The following is a 19,916-nucleotide window of genomic DNA, read 5'->3' as shown; positions in this document are numbered from 1 at the left end:
GGTCAGGGGCAGTCTTCAGCTTTGTGCCAGTTGTGCAGCCTGGTGACACTTCTTTAGATGATCGACTACACATGGTGCCCATTCCTGCGCACAGAAGCCTTGTCCCATATACCTGGCAGCTTTATCCTTCAATCATGTCAGCAGAGCTTGAGAAAATGCAAGAGACACCTGAAATCTTCCTGTACATCATCCTGAGGATATTTACTGCTGTGAGTCTCATAGATGCCATCATCCAGTGATATTAAAGCAGATGAAAGAAGATACCAAACTAGAGCCCTTTAACCAGGAAAGCTAGGCTCCATTCTTTCATTTTTTTAGTTTTTAGGGCTTTCCCCTAGTAGTCACCCTTTATTGTCCACATTTAAACCCTAGCTGCCCTTCCCTTGGCAGAACTATCTCCACCCCCATACATTTCAGCTAGTCTGTTTATGGTACTGAAAGTCCATGTCCAGCAGATAAAGCTACTAGCAGAGGAGTGCCTGTACCTCTAGAGCCTCTTTGGATGTAAGTACTGAGGTTTGAGCCTGTAGACCCAGAAGCTGGTGGTGGATCTGCCCCCAGTGGCTGCTTCTCATGGTGCACAGGAAGAGTGGAGGCATGTGGAGCTCTCTTGGAGGACGCCTGTTTGGGTTAATCTCTGCTCCCGTCCTGGTGGCAGTTGTATGCTGTGCCCAAAGGTAAGTTTGCCCATTGTATGCAATCAGGGATGACTTTTGATGGTTTCATTAGGTGTAATGCTTTATTTATGCTTTGTCAACTGGGGGTCAACCTAACTGTAACATTTGATAAAAGTGAGTTTTCTCTCAAACTTTGCTGACCTCCAATGTATCTTTCCACAGTGTCAATGATCCTGGTAACATGTCTTTTGTGAAGGAAACAGTGGACAAACTGTTGAAAGGCTATGACATCCGTTTAAGACCAGACTTTGGAGGTAAATGATAAAAACAGTGTATAAAATGTAAATTTTTCACTTTCTAATACTAAACTCCATGTAGTATATATTAATACCAGCATAGTTGAATGCTTTATTTCATTAATATATACAAGTTTTTTTTTATCTTAAGGTATGTACTCTTTATTGTGAAGCTAGCCAGTGTTCATGATGGCCAAGACCTGCTTTTAAAAAAATTGATAAAAGACTATCCTTCAAAGCAATTGCTCTTGTTCTCCAGGTTCCCCAGTAGCTGTTGGAATGAATATAGACATTGCCAGCATTGACATGGTGTCCGAAGTCAACATGGTAAGATCATACTATTCATAAAATCTTCCTTTTTGCTGAATCATGGACTGTGAATGTGCTGCCAGAACTTCGTTCCATAGGTATGCAGAAATGGCTGCGATCGTGCGGGGTCCTTATTCTCCTACTATATACTTTGGAAATTCAATGTCTTATAATGATATAAAGAATATCCATGTAGAGTATTAGCTTCATTGTGTGTGTAGACCATCTGGTTTTCAGACCTTCTAGGGGTTGCTGTCTATGGTGCTGAAACTTTCCAAAGCTGAGCTACTTTATTAGTTATGTATGATTCTAGTTTAATGGAATAATTTAATAATGAATTGGCGTAGAAAGCCAAACAGAAATACATACATACATGCAACAATACACACATGGATTTTAATAATCTCCAAGACACTGCAATCTCTATATAATTCCATAATTACTTTGGAAGGAATAGGAAAATACCGTCAATCTAATATTTATAACATTCATTATTTTAGTATTAAAATGGAGTGTCAAACATCAACCAGATCGATATCCGATAGTGTATGTAATTATGTCATATTAATGTATCCCATAATTTAATACGCCTACCATTACAGAAATGTCTCTGGACTAGCAGCTCATTTATAAGTCAGTAAATAGCTCTGGGACAGTGTTTGAAAAAAAAAAAGAATATTAAGTTGTAGGTATTTTATATTGTAAACAAATAGGAATTTAATGACTTCAGTAGAAATGTTGAACTTAATCAAATTACTGCACGTGTCTGGACTATATTTTATGCATTACTACTATTGCTGTACATGAAAAAAAAACTATGCATAATTCTTCTTGTTGGTAAACTTTGATTGAAAAATATGGAGATAAATTGCTATATAATGAGTATGGTGAGAATAATGTTATTGCTTAATATTTTTCATGTGCAAAACAGATATTGTATTTATTCTGCTAATAGCACTATGATCAATAACACCCTAGCATTACTATTCTTCTTTTTAATATTGTGCTGACAATGCAGTTTTATGTTGTTCAAAGTGCCCTAGGCCTCCTCGTAATAGTGTTAGGAAACATTTCTGCATACAGAAAGTACATTATTAATTGTCCAGAGTAACTGCTGTATCCATTAGCATGTTTTATTGTAGATTGTACTTCTCAAGCAGTCATATTATACAAGTTTTTAACTTGTTTTTTTTTAAGAAAATATGAATAGTTTCATGTTTTATGAACTATGTAACCACTGCGTCAAAAATACTGTATTTATACAAATAAGCATTAGCAAATTAGCATCCACCCCCTCCAAAATGAAATCCATAGCGCTTTTTCCAGTCGTAAGCGTTATACTTAATATAATAAAATAATACATAAAAATAAAAAAAAAATCAAACGTATACACAATATGAACCAAACTAATGGGGCACCTCTCTTCTCTCTTAATTATAGGATATAGGTTTTTCTTTCAATCCCATGACCATAGGTAAATATTCCAGCCCCTAGCCATGCTATTTGCCTTTATAACATTCGTGAAAGAATAAGTCATTATCAAGAGCTCACTGTATACCAATGTGGGACTATGATGGGATCATGCCACCATTGTAAAAAAAAATTGTTTCTAAATATTCCACGATCAACTGTGAGTGGTATTATTGAAAAGTTGACGCGCTTACTAAAGCAAATATATCACAAAGGGGCTGGACAGATAAAGTTATAGAGCGGGGTCACCAAATGCTGAAATGCAAAGTGCGTAAAAGTCACCAACGTTCTGCTAACACAATAACTTCAGAGCTCCTAACCTCCTCTGGTATTAATATCAGCACAAAAACAGTGTGTCGGGAGCTTTAGGACATGGGTTTCCATACCCAAGTACCTGCGTTCAATTATTACGTCGCCAAGCACAATGCCGGGTGTCGGATGAAGTGGAGAAAAGCACAGGATCACTTGACTCGAGAGCAGTGGAATTGTGTTCTGTGGAGTGACAAATCACTGTACTTTGTTTGGTGGTCTAGTTTTGGAAAAAGTCAGGAGAACGTTACCTGCCTGACTGCAATGTGACAACTGTAAATTTTGGTGGTGGACGGATGTTGGTGTTGAGGGATTAGTCTAACATCCTCTTAATGTGTCAGCAATCTAAGGCATTTTATGATTCCAGCTTTATGGTAACAGGTTTGGAAAATCCTTTTCTGTTGCAACATGACTGTGCCCCAATGCAGGCGTCATTATGTTCTGTTATGGTCAGAGCCTTGTGCTTAATGGAACAAAACCATGCAATTACTAGATTCTATTAATCGGATTCGTATATTTATTCATTAGGAATATTTAAAGAGGTTTTCTGGACATGAATACCTTTTGTTGTAGCTCTGAAAATGTATAAAATGAGGATGACTGGCTGCGGAGGAGTGGCTGTGTTTAATTCCAGTTAACATTTACCTTATAACGCCCTGGTAGCACCATATTATGACTCAGTAATGTTTTCTGTTGGTCCGTCAAAGTGATTGTGTCCATTTATATGTTAAAGGGATCTTGTTACCAGAAAAAACGCCATTAACCTGAAGATATAGGCTTAATCTGCAGGTTAATAGCATTACTAACTTTCCCAGTACTTGCACAAAGCTGAACGCTACAGGGAGAAAATTAACTTTATTCTCCCCAGCAACATTTGGTTTCAGTAATAGGGCTGACGCCGGCGCGCTTTCAGTCACCACTCTGAGACTACAGGGCGGCTGCTAAAAACCACGTCGCTGGTTATGACTGACAGCCACCAACAATGCCCAGCCAGTGTCAGTCAGGGCCGGGGGTGCGGATATAGTGGCCACCCTGTAGTCTCAGAGTAGTGACTGAGAGCTCGCGGGCACCGCCCTGTGTCTGAAACCGAATGCTGCAAAGGGAGAATAAAGTTACATTTCTCCCCGCAGCATTCGGCTTTCTGTGTTAACCCCATATCTGCAGGTTTATATAGTTTTTATTGGTGACAGGTTCCACCTCATAACAACCTCTAAGATACAGGTTATTATGAGTTTTTGAAAGTTTCCACTCACTCGATTGGCTTACTGTATGTCATATAGTCCTGTTTGTTATTTTTTTAAACAAACTGTGATCACTATTTTGCCTGATTAGGAGTTAATGATGACAGTTTATCAGTTTTCGTCTGGGTTTGCACAGTTCCGCAAATTCAGGGTCTATACCATAATAAGAGTATCATGTTGCAACCACAGTTGACAGCTTTTTGTAGTGTATGGCTGTAATATCTCCTTACCACGCAAACAATAAGTTAGATAAGGTCTACCTATTTTTGTTGCTTTCGTCTGTCACCCTTTAAAAAGAGATGTAGGCTGTCTTCTTCTCTTGTCATTAAAATACATGACTGCAAATTAGTTTTTAGCTAAGTCTCATTGCAGTTTAGAGCACATTAAAGAAGACTTTTCACCAGTTTGAACATGTTAATCTGGCCACATCATGGGATAGTGGCTGCAGAGCTGAGTACAACTCAGTTTTTAGGTTTTAATTTCTCATCTTTGTTGCAGAAATATTAGATTGCAAAGTTTAGATTCTAATGTATGATAAGTCCAATAGGACATTATTTTCTCGAGTTGTGTACCTTTTCCTCTGCATGACGTTGAACAATCATAAGCCTCGGGTTTCCTGCAGGGGAAAAAACGAATATGGTGCAAGCTAATATCTCTGCAGGGGTGAGGAGAAATTAAAATTTAAAAACTACATTTTACACAGCTTTGAAGTCACTATTCCAAGATGTGGCCAGTTTAACATGCTCAATCTGGTGAAAGGTCCTCTTTAAGTGTTTAATATGGCTCAAAATTTAGGTGAACTGAAAAGGTTTACAGGTAACAGTTGCGGTGCAGGTAGGTTCATTGGTAAATAACGCACAAAGAATATATCACAACTCAAGTCCCAAGAGTTTCTCAGTATTTGATATCTCTTTTTTCTTGTTGATCTTTTGAAAATGGCTATATTTAAATCTAAGCTATAGAAATGCCCGTGTATTCTCTCTTCCCCTAACTCCTTCATTTAATAAAAAAAAAGGACCAACCCACTATGGGCCAATTTTTTGATGACTGGTTCCAAAAGCCCCTTCTTCTGTGGATCAGTATGATAGGCTTCCACCAAATATGATTGTATGACATGTCTGTAGATCAGTTATAAAATTATATATATGACAAGCCACTTTTCATGTGTCCCTTTTTTAAGATTTTTTTTATTTCTAATTATATTTCAGTTAATATGAAATTTATATGTTCAGTTTGGAATTCTTTGGTTTAAACACACAATTCAATACTCAACTCTTCTGTTGGTGAATATATATATATATATATATATATATATACACATGTAAAGTTAGGTCCATATATATTTGGACAGAGACAACATTTTTCTAATTTTGGTTATAGACACTACCACAATGAATTTTAAACAAAACAATTCAAATGCAATAACACTACCAAGGACATGCATTTAGATTCATTAGGTATGAAGAATTCTTGATATGGCATTTTGGGGAAAAATTGTAAGAGGTAAAGCAACTAAATTCTGGAAACCCACTCCTAGTTAACTTTTTTGTACATTTTCAAATTGTTGTAGCATATGTAATGTAATATGCATCCTCTATGATGCATATTTCTGTTGAACTTTGTGTTGTGTCCTCATTTTTGTTGATAAAAAGCTTTACAACTGTATCAGCTTTTTCTCCTGAATTTATCAAACTGAATAGCTGTGTACATAAACCTGCATAACGGCATCACAACTAACAATTTTACACCTAAATAATATTTATTCAACTATTACTTAATCTTTATGGTGTCCCCTTCAGTCTAATATATATATATATATATATATATATATATATATATATATATATATATATATATATATATATATAATTTAAATGTAATTAGCCCACATTCTCAAGGAAAGGCAAACAGTTTACATTATAGTAAAGCCTCCATCCACTGTGGATAGCTGTTCTTTTGGCCCATTTTTCGGCATGAGCTATTTCACATGGCTCTAATACTTATTAGTGCTTACTCTTCTAAGCACTCCTGTTTTCTTTAAAATAGAATCATTGGCAGACATCTCAGGCGGTGACATATCTCTTTGGATATGTGCACACATCTTATTCCGGAGGATTCCGCTTTGAAAACAGCAGAGAAAGCCCTAACTAAATGCTCAAAAGAATGAACACATACATTTTAATGCAAAAATTATTTGCTATTCATGATTTGCTATTCTTTTGACTGCTGTTTGCGGACAAAATAGGTTAACTGACCAATCCCCAGGCTTGCTCTACTTTGAAGACAGTCTGTACCACATATTAGTAAAAGAGGAAGAGAATCCAGTCCAGGTGATGAAAAAATGGAAAAACTTTATTCCGCCGTGATACAACGTTTAGAATATTTATCACCTGGACGGGATACTGTTCCTCTTTTACTTTTTGGATCATTTAGGTCCAATTGGGTCATTGGATCTGGAGTGTGCATCCTGGAATTTGAAGTGCTGTTGGCTGTCTCTTTTTCTTAGTCTGTACCACATATCTAAACAGCAAAAGTACAAAAAGAGGATTCAGAGATCCTCCAAAAATTTGAAAAAACAGCAAAACACGGCAGAGGTTCTTACCTGCCTAGGCCTCCAAACAAATGCACTAACAGGATGCAGTGGACCCATGTGGTAAAATAGAAACACAGGTGCAGCATAACCGATGATGCAGCCACTCACCAGCTACCAAACTAATGGAGGGGTGGCTGCTTGGCACATAGCTGCACATAAAAACTTGTATGTGGCGCTGTTCACACAATGGAGATGCACAGCATCCAGGCAGGCCTAGTAGTGACACCCTTCTATTAGATCAGGCGGGCCTGCCCAGCGCTATCCAAATGCACCCCATGTGCACAGACACCACAGTTTACAATCAGAAAATGGGCCCAACTGCACCCCGAAAAAAAGTGCAAAAAACACATAAAAAAAAAAATATATTATGTGAGGTATTGGTTTATATTCTGGCCAAAATACGCAAGCTCATAACCCACGTCAAGGGTCCTCACGCTTATGAGTCCTATCTCTAAACAGCAAAAGTACAAAAAGAGGATTCAGAGATCCTCCAAAAATTTGAAAAAACAGCAAAACACGGCAGAGGTTCTTACCTGCCTAGGCCTCCAAACAAATGCACTAACAGGATGCAGTGGACCCATGTGGTAAAATAGAAACACAGGTGCAGCATAACCGATGACGCAGCCACTCACCAGCTACCAAACTAATGGAGGGGGTGGCTGCTTGGCACATAGCTGCACATAAAAACTTGTATGTGGCGCTGTTCACACAATGGAGATGCACAGCATCCAGGCAGGCCTAGTAGTGACACCCTTCTATTAGATCAGGCCGGCCTGCCCAGCGCTATCCAAATGCACCCCATGTGCACAGACACCACAGTTTACAAGCAGAAAATGGGCCCAACTGCACCCCGAAAAAAAGTGCAAAAAACACATAAAAAAAAAAAATATTATGTGAGGTATTGGTTTATATTTTGGCCAAAATACGCAAGCTCATAACCCACGTCAAGGGTCCTCACGCTTATGAGTCCTATCTCTAAACAGCAAAAGTACAAAAAGAGGATTCAGAGATCCTCCAAAAATTTGAAAAAACAGCAAAACACGGCAGAGGTTCTTACCTGCCTAGGCCTCCAAACAAATGCACTAACAGGATGCAGTGGACCCATGTGGTAAAATAGAAACACAGGTGCAGCATAACCGATGACGCAGCCACTCACCAGCTACCAAACTAATGGAGGGGGTGGCTGCTTGGCACATAGCTGCACATAAAAACTTGTATGTGGCGCTGTTCACACAATGGAGATGCACAGCATCCAGGCAGGCCTAGTAGTGACACCCTTCTATTAGATCAGGCGGGCCTGCCCAGCGCTATCCAAATGCACCCCATGTGCACAGACACCACAGTTTACAAGCAGAAAATGGGCCCAACTGCACCCCGAAAAAAAGTGCAAAAAACACATAAAAAAAAATATATATTATGTGAGGTATTGGTTTATATTCTGGCCAAAATACGCAAGCTCATAACCCACGTCAAGGGTCCTCACGCTTATGAGTCCTATCTCTAAACAGCAAAAGTACAAAAAGAGGATTCAGAGATCCTCCAAAAGTTTGAAAAAACAGCAAAACACGGCAGAGGTTCTTACCTGCCTAGGCCTCCAAACAAATGCACTAACAGGATGCAGTGGACCCATGTGGTAAAATAGAAACACAGGTGCAGCATAACCGATGACGCAGCCACTCACCAGCTACCAAACTAATGGAGGGGGTGGCTGCTTGGCACATAGCTGCACATAAAAACTTGTATGTGGCGCTGTTCACACAATGGAGATGCACAGCATCCAGGCAGGCCTAGTAGTGACACCCTTCTATTAGATCAGGCCGGCCTGCCCAGCGCTATCCAAATGCACCCCATGTGCACAGACACCACAGTTTACAAGCAGAAAATGGGCCCAACTGCACCCCGAAAAAAAGTGCAAAAAACACATAAAAAAAAAAAATATTATGTGAGGTATTGGTTTATATTTTGGCCAAAATACGCAAGCTCATAACCCACGTCAAGGGTCCTCACGCTTATGAGTCCTATCTCTAAACAGCAAAAGTACAAAAAGAGGATTCAGAGATCCTCCAAAAATTTGAAAAAACAGCAAAACACGGCAGAGGTTCTTACCTGCCTAGGCCTCCAAACAAATGCACTAACAGGATGCAGTGGACCCATGTGGTAAAATAGAAACACAGGTGCAGCATAACCGATGACGCAGCCACTCACCAGCTACCAAACTAATGGAGGGGGTGGCTGCTTGGCACATAGCTGCACATAAAAACTTGTATGTGGCGCTGTTCACACAATGGAGATGCACAGCATCCAGGCAGGCCTAGTAGTGACACCCTTCTATTAGATCAGGCGGGCCTGCCCAGCGCTATCCAAATGCACCCCATGTGCACAGACACCACAGTTTACAAGCAGAAAATGGGCCCAACTGCACCCCGAAAAAAAGTGCAAAAAACACATAAAAAAAAAAAAAATATTATGTGAGGTATTGGTTTATATTTTGGCCAAAATACGCAAGCTCATAACCCACGTCAAGGGTCCTCACGCTTATGAGTCCTATCTCTAAACAGCAAAAGTACAAAAAGAGGATTCAGAGATCCTCCAAAAATTTGAAAAAACAGCAAAACACGGCAGAGGTTCTTACCTGCCTAGGCCTCCAAACAAATGCACTAACAGGATGCAGTGGACCCATGTGGTAAAATAGAAACACAGGTGCAGCATAACCGATGACGCAGCCACTCACCAGCTACCAAACTAATGGAGGGGGTGGCTGCTTGGCACATAGCTGCACATAAAAACTTGTATGTGGCGCTGTTCACACAATGGAGATGCACAGGATCACACCACATATGTCATACTCTGGCCCTTAGGCCAAACTTGGCCCGCAGGGTGAGTTGATATTTATGTATTTTTATGTGGGCCCATTATACTATATGGAGCACTACGTGGGGCCGTTATACTGTATGGAGCACTTTGAGGAGCCATTATACTGTATAGAGCAATATGTAGGACCATTATACTGTATGGAAGGCAATGTAGGGCCCATTATACTGTATAGAAGAGAATGTGGACCCATTATACTGTATAAAGCACTATGTGGGGCCCTTTTACTGTATGGAAGGTATTGCAGGGCCCATTATACTGTATGGAGGGCTGTGTGGGTATTACAAATGGGGAATCATACTTGATTGGGTCACCACACTTTTCCAAGTGGTTGATTGAGGGGGGTGCAGTAGGATCATCATACCATGCGTGTGGAGGGTACTGTGGAGGAATTCACTGTGAGGGTATCATGCTGTGTTTGGGAATATTTTTGTTGGTATCATACTTTATTATCAGTATTATTCAAGGTTTTTTTTATACTTTTTTACATATTGGCCATATGCTTTTTACAGCTCTTACATAACATATTATATTATTCCAACATTTTGTTCTAAAATCTGTTAATTAAAATGTATTTTGTCCATCTGACAATCTCTTTAATTTTTTCCATGTGAAAAGGTTAATCGTTATATTTGATATGGTAATACTTCCTCACTTGTAGGTAGACATTTCTTTTAATACATATGAAATGTGGCATGTGACTTTGGTCAAGCTAATTTTGGCCCTCTGTGTATTTGAGTTTGACATCCCTGCTCTATACTTTACAGGAAAAGTCAGAGGGAAGGCCTAAACCTCTTCTTGAGCATTTTGCCATGGTATTTGCTTCAAAAACTGCTAGTGGATTCTTTATTGTTAAATGGAATACAAAACAAGCCAATGCAATCACAGTAAAAAAAGATTAAAAAATCCCCAAAATTGTGGCAACAACGTTCAGAAAACAAAAAAAAATGCTAAAAAAGTTGTTTCACAAAAATAAATGCTGGTGTTTCCTGAAGTATCTTCCTTTTCAAAAACTTGGCTGGTTTGCCCACCTCAAAAAGACATTGTGCGCACTTACCCTTAGAAAACAAAAGAATCTGCAGTCGAAATGCAGCTTGATCTTTATTTCTCTCAACATTTTCTTTCAGGGGAGAGTCATGGTAGCCCATTCACATGAGACTGTTAGCCAAAACCATGAGTATCGGCAGGTTCTTGCTGCGTTAGTTTTACGTGTATAGAGACCTTTAGACAGAACAGTTTTATATCTCTGACATATGCCTCTAATGTATGCAATTACACTGTTCTACATATTTTCAAAAGCTATTAGGGTCAGTTATGAAATGAGCCTTATCTTAATTATTTTGACCTATTGAATTCAAATCTGACAATGAAAATTTTTAGTTGGCTCTTGTTTCTATGATATCAAAGAGTTTTCCTTTTACTGCTATGTATAATTAATGCAGAAAAGTTTCAGTACTTTGAAACTTTATTATTTTCACAAATATAAAGATGAAAACGTTATGACAATTTTCTGATATTTATTTAGAAGAAACTTAGCAACAATTCAAATAACTAAAGCATATAAAAACCCTATACCCTATTGAGTATTATAAACAGAGAAACTGCAGCTCAAAATTTGGTCCTCATTCAGTGATAACTCTTTTTTGCTTGTCTCTTGTACAACTGCATTGGATCATCTCTTACAATTGCCCAACACTAATCTGCAAGCATTGATGGATTCCATTTTTCTTGATATCTTTTCTCTATTGCTGCAATATCTTATTGAAATCTCTCACCGTGCTAGACGCTCACTGCTCCGCAGTTTAGTAGAGAAATCTTGACCTCCACTGTTCTTGTGAACTGCTATTTCTTAATTACATTTCAAACTGAAGAAAGGGCAACATGAAAATGCTTTGCTATATTCTTATAATCTTCTTCTGCTTTGTGGGCTTTCACCATTTTTATTTTCAGAGTGCTAGGTAGAGCTGCTTAGAATCACCCATGGCTGCTGTTTTTGGCACCAGGTTAGAAGAGGTTGAGTTTTTATCAAGCGTGGAAATTTGCATCACCTGGCCTTTCCTAGTGATGATAGTGAACAAGCCATAACCACGACAGGAGGCTATTTATGGCTATTTATGGTCTGAAACCTTGGTCAAAGTTATCTGAGCACACAAATCTCACAGAAATTTCCTTTTTGTCATTTTTTTAAATATAAAAAAATGACAATTTTTTTTGCTTAAAATTCAAAGGAAATGTGTCATCTTTAACTTTCAGCCTTTTAGAGATCATTTCATCTTCAACTTGCTTAACTGTTCACAACAGCAGTAATTTTGACCATGGACACCCAGTCTTTTACATGCCACTGTGTATTATAATGCCTTTTGGGCCTGGCACTGATCTCTGCCACCACAGAGTGGTGACAGACCACTTCTGCCAGTGATTCAGCAGCTTCCACTAACATCACCCTAACAGAGCAGTGGTTCACTTATGCTCTTCCCTGTTGACTAAGCTTGACTACCGATTTCATACTGATTGACAGCTTACTTCTCACTGCTTAACTGCATAAAGCAGGCTGGCAATCAGCATGATGTTGGCAGTCACACCGCATGAAAAGAGCAGCATGGAAGGAGAAGAGCTACTTGATGTGGAACAGCTGGTAGAAGGTGTTGGTGATCACTCTGAACCGGCGCTGGGTAGAACAGGCAGATACATGTCTGCTAGTTTTTAGGCCCGTAAACTTTTGGGTTTTCATTGGCTGGAAAACATAATCATCAACATTAACCCCTTCCCGACCTGTGACACAGCATATGCGTCATGAAAGTCGGTTCCAATCCGACCTGTGACGCATAAGACCTGTGACGCATAAGCTGTGTCACAGAATGATCGTGTTCCTGCAGGTCAGGTGAAAGGGTTAACTGTAATTTCACCTGATTTGCAGGGACAGGGGAGTTGTACTTTAGCCCAGGAGTGTGGCTTTGCCCCCCTTGGCTACGATCGCTCTGGTGACCACTTTGTCACCACCCCCCAGATCTGATTGGAGCTAGCGTCCATGTGACGTTATCTCTCCATTCAGATGTGGAGGGGTGGAGTGATTGATGCCTGCCTCGCTGTCCAGCTTCATGGTGTCCATGGAAGCTGAACAGCGAGGTGCATGCATGCTGCCCTGCAGCATACTCACCTCGATCGCCGCCGCCAATGCCACAGCCGCCAGGTACTCCCCTCTGCTCTCCCTGACATCCAATTCCACCCCTCCCGACCTCTGCTTCTTCCCCCCAGACCTCCGCTTCCCCCTGTGCTGGTGATCACCCCCTCCCCCCTGCTTCGGTGAGCACCCCCACCTGCTGCTACTGCCGCTGTCTCCATCTCCTCCTGCATATCCCCAGCCCCCCTGCACATGACAGCCTCCTCATGCCACCGGTGATCACACTCTGCCCCCCTGATCACCCCCCTGCGACCCTGATCTTGCCCCCGCCCTGCGGATCTTGCCCCTGCCCCACGGATCTTGCCCCTGCCCCACAGATCTCTCCACTGCGATGCTGATCTCACCCCTGCAATGCTAATCTTGCCCCTGCCCCACGGATCTCCCCCCTGCCCCACGGATCTCCCCCCTGCCCCGCAGATCTCGCCCCTTACGACGCTGATCTCCCTCCTGCCCCTTGATCTCCCCCTCCTATGCTGATCTCCCCCCTGTGACGCTGATCATCTCCTGCCCCACTGATCTCCCCCCAGCGACACTGATCTTCAACTGTCCCACTGATCTCCCCCTGCGATGCTGATCTCCCTGCTGATCTCCCCCTGCCCTGCTGATCTCCCCCCTGTGAAGCTGATCTCCCCCTGCCCTGCTGATCTCCCCCTGCCCTGCTGATCTCCCCCTGTGACACTGATCTCCCCCTGCGGTGCTGATCTTCCCCCCTGCGACGCTGATCTCCCTCCTGCCCCCTGATCACCCACCTGCCCCGGTGATCTCCCTCTTCAATGCTGATCTCCCTGCTGCCCTGCTGATCTCCCCCTGCGATGCTGATCTCCCCTTGCCCTGCTGATCTCCCCCCTGTGATGCTGATCTCCCCCTGCCCTGCTGATCTCCCCCCTGCCCTGCTGATCTCCCCCTGCGCCACTGATCTCCCCCTGCGGCGCTGATCTTCCTCCTACGACGCTGATCTCCCTCCTGCCCCCTGATCACCCACCTGCCCCGCTGATCTCCCCTTGCGACGCTGATCCCCTTGCCCAGCTGATCTCCCCCTGCCCCGCTGATCTCCCCCTGCCCTGCTGATCTACCCCTGCACCGCTGATCTCCCTCTGCCACCTGATTGCCCCCCTGCCCTGCTGATCTCCCCTTGTGATGCTGATCTCCCCCTGTGATGCTGATCTCCCCCCTGCGACGCTGATCTCCCCCCAGCGCCACATTTCCTATTAGGGTTAGGGTTGGGGCTAAAATTAGGGGTAGGGTTAGGGGTAGGGTTGTGATTAGGGGTAGGGTTAGGGTTGGTATTAGGGGTAGGGTTAGGGTTGATATTAGGGGTGGGGGTAGGTTTAGGGTTGGGATTAGGGGTAGGATTAGGGGTAGGGTTAGAATTAGGAGTAGGGTTAGGGTAGGGTTGGGGTAGGGTTAGTGGTAGGGTTGGGATTTGGGGTAGGGTTTCGGGTTTCCACTGTTTAGGTACATCAGGGGGTCTCCAAATGCGACAAGACGCCCGCAGACCATTCCATCAAAGTCTGCATTCCAAAATGGTGCTCCTTCCCTTCCGAGCTCTGCCATGCTCCCAAACAGTGGTTTACCTCCACATATGGGATATCAGCGTAATCAGGACAAACTGGACAACAACGTTTGGGGTCCAATTTCTTCTGTTACTTTTGTGAAAATAAAAAATGGCAGGCTTGAAAAATCATTTTTGAAAAAAAAAGATTTTTTATTTTCACGGCTCAGCGTTATAAACTTCTGTGAAGCACTTAGGGGTAAAAAGTGGTCACCACACATCTAGATAAGTTCCTCGGGGGGGTCTTGTTTCCAAAATGGGGTCACTTGTGGGGTTTCTTCTTGTTAGGCACATCAGGGGCTCTGCAAATGTAACATGATGCCCACAGACCATTCCATCAAAGTTTGCATTCCAAAACATCACTACTTCCATTCCGAGCCCCGACGTGTGCCCAAAAAGTGGTTCCCCCTACATATGGGTATCAGCGTACTCAGGACAAACTGGACAACAACTTTTGGGGTCCAATTTCTCCTGTTACCCTTGTGAAAATAAAAAATTGCAGGCTATAAAATAATTTTTGAGGAATAAAGAAGATGTTTTATTTTCACGGCTCTGCATTATAAACTTCTCTGAAGTACTTGGGGTGTATAGTGCTCACCACATATCTAGATAAGTTCCTTGGGGAGTGTAGTTTCCAAAATGGGGTCACTTATGGGGAGCTCCAATGTTTAGGCACACATAGGCTCTCCAAACGCGACATGGTGTCCGCTAACGATTGGAGCTTATTTTCCATTCAAAAAGTCAAATGGCGCTCCTTCCTTTCCGAGCCTTGCCGTGCGCCCAAACAGTGGTTCACCCCCACATATGAGGTATCTGTGTACTCAAGAGAAATTGCCCAACAAATTTATTGTCCATTTTATCCTGTTGCCTATGTGAAAATGAAAAAATTGAGGCTAAAAGAAAATTTTTCTGAAAATAAAGTACTTTCATAATTACAGATCAATTTGTGAAGCACCTGGGGGTTTAAAGTGCTCACTATGCATCTAGATAAGTTCCCTGGGGGGTCTAGTTTCCAAAATGGGGTCACTTGTGGGGGTGCACCAATATTTAGGCACACAGGGGCTCTCCAAACACGACATGAAGTCTGCTAACGATTGGAGCTAATTTTCCATTCAAAAAGTCAAATGGCGCTCCTTCCCTTCCGAGCCCCGCCGTGCGCCCTAACAGTGGTCCTCCACCACATATGGGGTTTCAGCGTACTCAGGACAAATTGTATAACAACTTTTGGGGTCCACTTTCTCCTTTTAAAAAATTGTTGCTAAAAGATAATTTTTGTGACTAAAAAGTTAAATGTTCATTTTTTTCTTCCATGTTGCTTCTACTGCTGTGAAACACCTGAAGGGTTAATAAACTTCTTGAATGTGGTTTTGAGCACCTTAAGGGGTGCTGTTTTTAGAATGGTGTCACTTTTGAGTATTTTCAGCCATATAGACCCCTCAAACTGACTTCAAATGGGAGGTGGTCCCTAAAAAAAAAAGTTTTGTAAATTTTGTTGTAAAAATTAGAAATCGCTGGTCAACTTTTAACCCTTATAATCGTAGCTTCGTAACAAAAAAATTGTTTCCAAAATTGTGCTGATGTAAAGTAGACATGTGGCAAATTTTATTTATTAACTATTTTGTGTCACATATCTCTCTGATTTAACAGAATAAAAATTCAATATTTGAAAATTTTTAAAATTTTCTCCAAATTTCCAATTTTTTCCCAAATAAATGCAAAAATTATCGACCTAAATTTACCACTATCATGAAAAAACTATCTCAGAATCGCTAGGATCCGTTGAAGCATTCCTGAGTTATTACCTCATAAAGGGACACTAGTCAGAATTGCAAAAAATGGCCAGGTCATTAACCCCTTTCTGACATCGGACGTACTATCCCGTCCATGTGGGGTGGGCCCCTATGACCATGGACGGGATAGTACGTCCAGCGCGATCGGCGGCGCTCACGTGGGGAGCGCCGCCGATCGCGGCCGGGTGTCAGCTGCCTATCGCAGCTGACATCCGACACTATGTGCCAGGAGCGGTCACGGACCGCCCCCGGCACATTAACACCTGGCACACCGCGATCAAAGATGATCGCGATGTGCCGGCGGTGCAGGGAAGCACCGCGCAGGGAGGGGGCTCCCTGCGGGCTTCCCTGAGCCCCCCGCAGCAACGCAATGTGATCGCGTTGCTGCGAGGGTCTTACCTCCCTCCCTCCCTGCTCGAGCCCCGGATCCAAGATGGCCGCGGATCCGGGTCCTGCAGGGAGGGAGGTGGCTTCACAGAGCCTGCTCAGAGCAGGCACTGTGAAGCAGCCTGCACTGCTCTCAGATCGGTGATCTGACAGAGTGCTGTGCAAACTGTCAGATCACCGATCTGTGATGTCCCCCCCTGGGACAAAGTAAAAAAGTAAAAAAAAATTTTTTAAAATGTGTAAAAAAAAATAAAAAAAAATATTCCAAAATAATGAAAAAAAAAATATAATATTCCCATAAATACATTTCTTTATCTAAATAAAAAAAAAAACAATAAAAGTACACACATTTAGTATCGCCGTGTCCGTAACGACCCGACCTATAAAACTGGCCCACTAGTTAACCCCTTCAGTAAACACCGTAAGAAAAAAAAAAAAAAACGAGGCAAAAAACAACGCTTTATTATCATACCGCCGAACAAAAAGTGGAATAACACGCGATCAAAAAGACAGATATAAATAACCATGGTACCGCTGAAAACGTCATCTTGTCCCGCAAAAAACGAGCCGCCATACAGCATCATCAGCAAAAAAATAAAAAAGTTATAGTCCTGAGAATAAAGCGATGCCAAAATAATTATTTTTTCTATAAAATAGTTTTTATCGTATAAAAGCGCCAAAACATAAAAAAAGATATAAATGAGGTATCGCTGTAATCGTACTGACCTGAAGAATAAAACTGCTTTATCAATTTTACCAAACGCGGAACGGTATAAACGCCTCCCCCAAAAGAAATTCATGAATAGCTGGTTTTTGGTCATTCTGCCTCACAAAAATCGGAATAAAAAGCGATCAAAAAATGTCACGTGCCCGAAAATGTTACCAATAAAAACGTCAACTCGTCCCGCAAAAAACAAGACCTCACATGACTCTGTGGACCAAAATATAGAAAAATTATAGCTCTCAAAATGTGGTAACGCAAAAAATATTTTTTGCAATAAAAAGCGTCTTTCAGTGTGTGACGGCTGCCAATCATAAAAATCCGCTAAAAAACCCGCTATAAAAGTAAATCAAACCCCCCTTCATCACCCCCTTAGTTAGGGAAAAATTAAAAAAATTTATTTATTTCCATTTTCCCATTAGGGCTAGGGTTAGAGTTAGTGCTAGGGATAGGGCTAGGGTTAGGGCTAGGGCTAGGGTTAGGGCTAAGGTTAGGGTTAGGGCTAGGGTTAGGGTTAGGGTTAGGGCTAGGGTTAGGGCTAGGGCTAGGGTTAGGGTTAGGGCTAGGGTTAGGGTTAGGGCTAGGGTTAGGATTAGGGTTAGGGCTAGGGCTAGGGCTACAGTTTGGGTTGGGGCTAAAGTTACAGTTAGGGTTTAGATTACATTTACAGTTGGGAATGGGGTTGGGATTAGGGTTAGGGGTGTGTCTGGGTTAGAGGTGTGGTTAGGGTTACTGTTGGGATTAGGGTTAGGGGTGTGTTTGGATTAGGGTTTCAGTTATGATTGTGGGGTTTCCACTGTTTAGGCACATCAGGGGCTCTCCAAACGCGACATGGCGTCCGATCTCAATTCCAGCCAATTCTGCGTTGAAAAAGTAAAACAGTGCTTCTTCCCTTCCGAGCTCTCCCGTGTGCCCAAACAGGGGTTTACCCCAACATATGGGGTATCAGCGTACTCAGGACAAATAGGACAACAACTTTTGGGGTCCAATTTCTCCTGTTACCCTTGGGAAAATACAAAACTCGGGGCTAAAACATATTTTTTGTGGGAAAAAAAAGGATTTTTTATTTTCACGGCTCTGTGTTATAAACTGTAGTGAAACACTTGGGGGTTCAAAGTTCTCACAACACATCTAGATTAGTTCCCTGGGGGGTCTAGTTTCCAATATGCGGTCACTTGTGGGGGGTTTCTACTGTTTAGGTACATTAGGGGTTCTGCAAACGCAATGTGACGTCTGCAGACCATTCCATCTAAGTCTGCATTCCAAATGGCGCTCCTTCCCTTCCGAGCTCTGCCATGCGCTCAAACGGTGGTTTCCCCCAACATACGGGGTATCAGCGTACTCAGGACAAATTGGACAACAACTTTTGGGGTCGAATTTCTCCTCTTACCCTTGGGAAAATACAAAACTGGGGGCTAAAAAATAATTTTGGGGGGAAAGATTTTTTTTTTTAATTTTCACGGCTCTGCGTTACAAACTGTAGTGAAACACTTGGGGGTTCAAAGCTATCACAACACATCTAGATGAGTTCCTTAGGGGGTCTAGTTTCCAAAATGATGTCACTTGTGGGAGGTTTCTACTGTTTAGGTACATTAGGGGCTCTGCAAATGCAATGTGACACCTGCAGACCATTCCATCTAAGTCCTCATTCCAAATGGAGCTCCTTCCCTTCCGAGCCCTCCCATGCGCCCAAACAGTGGTTCCCCCCCACATATGGGGTATCAGCACACTCAGGACAAATTGGACAACAAATTGTGGGGTCGAATTTCTCCTGTTACCCTCGGGAAAATACAAAACTGGGGGCTAAAAAATAATTTTTGTGGGAAAAAATTTTTGTTTTATTTTTACGGCTCTCCATAATAAACTTCTGTGAAGCCCTTGGTGGGTCAAAGTGCTCAGCACACATCTAGATAAGTTCCTAAGGGGGTCTACTTTCCAAAATGGTGTCACTTGTGGGGGGTTTCTACTGTTTAGGTACATTAGGGGCTCTGCAAACGCAATGTGACACCTGCAGACCATTCCATCTAAGTCTGCATTCAAATGGCACTCCTTCCCTTCTGAGCCCTCCCATGTGCCCAAACAGTGGTTCCCCCCACATATGGTGTATCATCGCACTCAGGACAAATTGGGCAACAAATTTTGGGGTCCAATTTCTCCTGTTACCCTCAGGAAAATACAAAACTGGGGGCTAAAAAAATAATTTTTGTGGGAAAAAAATTTTGTTTTATTTTTACGGCTCTGCATTATAAACTTCTGTGAAGCACTTGGTGGGTCAAAGTGCTCACCACACCTGTAGATAAGTTCCTTAGGGGGTCTACTTTCCAAAATGGTGTCATTTGTGGGGGGTTTCAATGTTTAGGCACATCAGTGGCTCTTCAAACGCAACATGGCGTTCTATCTCAATTCCTGTCAATTTTGCTTTGAAAAGTCAAACGGCGCTCCTTCCCTTCCGAGCTCTCCCATCCGCCCAAACAGTGGTTTACCCCCACATATGGGGTATCAGCGTACTCAGGACAAATTGTACAACAACTTTTGGGGTCCAATTTCTTCTCTTACCCTTGGGAAAATAAAAAGTTGGG

The 19,916-nt window shown here is 42.2% G+C and overlaps 1 protein-coding gene across 1 annotated transcript in view; it reads left to right on the top strand.

The window, feature by feature from the left end:
* The first annotated feature begins 597 nt into the window (after positions 1-597).
* GABRB3 (gamma-aminobutyric acid type A receptor subunit beta3) overlaps positions 598-19,916 on the top strand; it is a 474,798-nt gene continuing 455,479 nt past the window's right edge. Inside the window, exons 1-3 of the mRNA XM_069757827.1 lie at positions 598-677; positions 840-931; positions 1,173-1,240. Of these exons, the coding sequence (XP_069613928.1) occupies positions 598-677; positions 840-931; positions 1,173-1,240 (240 nt within the window). The remainder of the gene's footprint in view (positions 678-839; positions 932-1,172; positions 1,241-19,916) is intronic.

Source organism: Ranitomeya imitator, chromosome 3 (assembly GCF_032444005.1).
Source record: "Ranitomeya imitator isolate aRanImi1 chromosome 3, aRanImi1.pri, whole genome shotgun sequence".
NCBI classification, from domain to species: domain Eukaryota; kingdom Metazoa; phylum Chordata; class Amphibia; order Anura; family Dendrobatidae; genus Ranitomeya; species Ranitomeya imitator.
This window is presented reverse-complemented; position numbering and strand designations above follow the sequence as displayed.